Source organism: Ipomoea nil, unplaced genomic scaffold, assembly GCF_001879475.1.
Source record: "Ipomoea nil cultivar Tokyo-kokei standard unplaced genomic scaffold, Asagao_1.1 scaffold1407, whole genome shotgun sequence".
Taxonomy (NCBI): Eukaryota; Viridiplantae; Streptophyta; class Magnoliopsida; order Solanales; family Convolvulaceae; genus Ipomoea; species Ipomoea nil.
The window spans coordinates 871,360-875,919 of record NW_017617835.1 but is presented as its reverse complement, the minus strand read 5'-3'; the positions used below and the strand labels follow the sequence as shown (position 1 = coordinate 875,919).

General features: G+C 37.4%; 1 protein-coding gene across 1 annotated transcript; it reads left to right on the top strand.

Moving 5' to 3' along the window:
• The first annotated feature begins 1,034 nt into the window (after positions 1 to 1,034).
• LOC109186082 (protein kinase PINOID 2) lies at positions 1,035 to 3,613 on the top strand. The gene is made up of 2 exons (XM_019335980.1): positions 1,035 to 1,692; positions 2,451 to 3,613. The coding sequence occupies exons 1-2, from the start codon at positions 1,115 to 1,117 to the stop codon at positions 3,367 to 3,369; spliced, it is 1,497 nt and encodes a 498-aa protein (XP_019191525.1). The 5' UTR covers positions 1,035 to 1,114; the 3' UTR covers positions 3,370 to 3,613.
• The last annotated feature ends 947 nt before the right edge of the window (positions 3,614 to 4,560 follow it).

Below are 4,560 nucleotides of genomic sequence, written 5' to 3'. Positions count from 1 at the left end.
GTAATCTTAAAGATTCGGTCCATACATTTTCAAGACAGATCCGCTGATATTCTTTCCAAAGCTGACTTCTTATACCGCGTTCAGTGAAAAGGAAACATCTTCCTAAAACAGATCTTCAGTGTCAGTACGCCTGTTGCTGTATCTGATCAATCAGTCTTCTGTAAAATAAACTGACACCAAGCTAACCCTATCTTAGTTTGCCATAATAATATTGTCAATTATATGTTGGGGTTTTTTGGAGCAATTAAAACACTAACAGAACAGATACTATATTGTAATAGAGAGTCAGTAACATTAAAAAAAGAAAAAAAAAAGAATCAAAATAAAATCCAAATGCTGCATCTTGGAGTTTTGTATAGAAATTACTCCTATAAGTGGAATCGGAAAGTAGCCTTATTATATACCGCAATGGTTCCAAATGACGACAAGGGAAATGTTATTTATGTATAAAATTGTACACATAAATTTATATGTACTACTTTAACTTTGCAAATTTTTATCCCATGCCATTCTTATTTTCATTTTTATATATCGGTGACTAAAATTAGTATGTGTAAAATTTGATACAGTAATCGGTAATTATAAAGTTTCAAGTTTAATTCTCAGTGGGAACGGTTTATTAATTTTCTTGGGTTGAGCTAGTCCACGTACTATTGACAACAACCTAGCAACGCTTATTTACCTTTTTATGATTTTTTGTCGGTTAGGTTCACAATACGAGACTTATCTTGTTTATATCATCAAGTAGTGATATTGAATTTCTCTTATTATTTTTAAAAAGAAAAAAAATAGTACTAATGATTGTCGTGATGGTTATATCACGTAAAATGAAGGTGTTACAACATACTATAGTCTAATTAATATGGATATACCATAGTGGTTTGAAATCATGTGTTAAAAGCAGGTCATGTTCTACCCATTCAAAAACTCTTTCACTTTCAATTATCACAAATCTTTTTATTTTTTTATTTTTTATTTTTTTCCATTAAAAGGTAACGCTTTGTATAATTGTATCTATCTTCGTATCTACTCCATCCTATATATATATACATATACACACATTTTAACCCTTAGAAAGCTTCGTGTAAGAGACCTCTATTATATTCAGTTTTTTATGATGTCCACCATAGCTAAAGATGAACCGGACTACGATAGTAGCTGTTCGTCGGCAACGGTGCCGGATTCGAGCCGGAGCTGGATGAGCAACATGAGCTTCAGCAGCCGCCGGAGTTCCATTTCCGTTTGCTCCTCCAACGACACGGCGTATTACTCAAACAGTCACAAGCCGCACAAGGCGAACCAAGCGGCTTGGGAAGCCATGAAGAGGCTCCGGGCCGACAAAGGTGGCCAGGTCCGGCTCGACCACTTCCGCCTCATCCGCCGGGTCGGCAGCGGCGACATCGGGAACGTGTACCTCTGCCAGATACGGAACCCGGTGGTGGGGCTGCCGCCGTGCTTCTACGCCGTGAAGGTTGTGGACAGGGAGGCGTTGGCTATAAGGAAGAAGCTCCAGAGGGCGGAAATGGAGAAGGAGATCTTAGCCATGCTTGACCACCCTTTTCTCCCAACGTTGTACGCTGAGTTCGATGCTTCCCACTATTCTTGTTTGGTTATGGAGTTCTGCCCCGGTGGGGACTTGCACGCCGCTCGACAACGCCAACCCGGAAAGCGCTTTTCCCTTTCTTCAGCTAAGTATGTATTCCGTATTATTCATATAATACTATTTAATTATACCATCATATATATATATATATATATATATATATATATATATATATATATATATATATATATATATATATATACACACACACATGTTGGGTCTCATTTGATTCTGAGGAGTAGATTGTGGGTAAGGATTCATATTGGAGTCTTTGCCGTCATAGTGTGTGAGTTATCCTGATGCGATGGACATCTTGTGGGTACCAACACTGGTTCTATCATCTAATAAGCTCAGAGGGAGTATACTGGACCCATAATCAACTGAAGCACAAAGAGTCAATATCGCTCTCACTTAACCTCGAACCATGACCTTCCATATGGGGAGCCACTAGACCACCCGATTATTGGCAGATAGCTTAGTTGGTTTCTGATTGATAAATTATAGGCAATGACACATGATCGAGTCCTATTCAGAGTTATCCTAATGTACAGTATGCTGAGCCCACAATAGTATCTTAATTGGCTCATAAATAATAGATTGTCGATAAAGATACATGATCAAGTCGGAATAGTGACCTGCAATTTGAAATTATCCCCATATTATGGGCTCTTTGTAGCACCTAGCACATATTAATCTTTTCATCTAATTAGCTACTGAGTCACTGCCGGGTTATGTAGGGGTATACATATCCAAATAGGCATTTTAGTATTTGTTGATGTTGGAAAAGAAAGTAAATAAATAAATGAATACTAAGTTTGTGGAAAACAACTAACTACTACTGTTGCAGGTTTTATGCAGCAGAAACACTACTAGCATTGGAGTATCTACACATGATGGGGATTGTATATAGAGATCTGAAACCAGAAAATGTGCTAGTAAGAGAAGACGGTCACATTATGCTCTCAGATTTCGATCTCTCTCTCAAATGTGAAGTTGTCCCAAGGCTCATCAAATCCAAAGTTGCACCACACAAATCCGCCATGGAAACCAACATAAAGCCCACTGCATGCTCCTCACCTTCATGCTCTCTCCCCATTCGCCCAGTACTCTCCTGCTTCTCCTCCGCTAAGATCACAACAAAAACCATCAGAGAACACGCCGACGGCGCCGGCGCCGGCGAAGTAGAGGAAGACGACGAGTATGAGTACTACAATCAAGCAGAGCTGGTGGCGGAGCCCATAAACGCCAGGTCAAAGTCCTTCGTCGGAACCCACGAGTATTTGGCGCCGGAGGTGATCTCCGGCCAAGGGCACGGCAGCGCGGTGGACTGGTGGACGTTCGGGGTGTTCCTGTACGAGCTGGTGTACGGCACCACCCCTTTCAAAGGCGACAACAACGAGAAAACCCTAATCAACATCCTCAAAAAGCCGCTGGCGTTTCCTAGGATGGAGTTCAGCAGCAGCAAAGAGTACGAGGAAATGGTTAAGGTTCAGGACTTGATAAGCAGATTGCTGACGAAGAATCCGAAGAAGAGGATTGGGAGTATGAGGGGGAGCGTTGAGATCAAGAAGCATGAGTTCTTTAAGGGTGTAAATTGGGCGCTGATTAGGTCGGTCCGGCCGCCGGAAGTGCCGTCGGAGACGCGTCACAAGCAGATTTTGGGGCGGAGTAGGAGCGGCGCCGCTGCCGCGGTGATACCAAAGCTGATGAGCAAGAAGGAGCGAGAAGAACCGTATCAGATCCCACATTATTTTGATTACTTTTAATTTTACTGTAAATCATGAAATAAAAATTCCTAGGTTAATTATGAGTAATTAATTACAAAGGATAGCCTTGTTAATCATATGTTTGACGTAGGAAGCTGAGTGCTTTTTAAGTGTTTTTTTTTTTTTTTTTTTTTCATTTTTTCTTTATTTTTCACTTATTAGTGGGTGATGATCGATCGACAACAACTTTCGTATTGTAAAATTATAAATTTGATAATATATATGCATGAGATATTTTTGTTCATAGATGATAAAATTGAGTAAAGTAAATTTAATTTCATTTCTATATTTTTAATTTACATATTATTTTGTTCATTGGATCTTTTGTATGTGAGTTTGATTGTTAAGCAATGTCGCGATATTGCTAGTGACATTGGGAACATGTCTGTTCACTATATTAATAGATCAGCGAATCATGTAGTTCATATGTTAGCACGGGCAACTGATTCTTTGGATTCTAGATGTCTGTTACACTAACCTGTATTTCGTATTATTAATGCATTGGTTCTTTTCCTTTCCAATATATATATATATATATATATATATATATATATATCTCTTTTAGTTTAGACGGGTTATTTCTTTTTCGTTGTTGATACCAGCAAGAAGAATAATGAAAATATATCTACTTAAATTTAGACTTTGATCCCCATGAACAACTTGATCATAGTGCGCCTTAGAGGAACTTGTTGAACAAGTGGAGGTTATTTTATAGAAACAATTTAATCTAGGGATAATGATCAAATTAATCAAATTATTTGACAAAAATGTAATTATGACACCTAAAAAAACTATAAGTACTTAAATTTTATAAAACACAATTGGACGGGTTGGATCATTGTAACCTATTTTTACATGTCAAGATAGGGTAAATAATGATTTTATGATTTGAACGTCACCTCATTGTACTTCTGTTGATTTGTAATTTTGTATGCATATTTGGTAGATATATTTGTTGTTTTTTTTGTTTTTTTTTTTTTTGTTGTTGTATTAAAAAGAAAAACATGGTTATTATGATATTGTCTTTGCTGTAGGATTGAACAAATTGAAGATGAAGTGATCTTTATATGATCTAAATAAAAACAATCTATATTTAAACAAAGACTAAGATTTTCGCCTAGATTCATTATATTTAAACAATCATCAACAAGGGGCCTAATTTTTTTATTTTTTTTTAAATTCCATTATCTT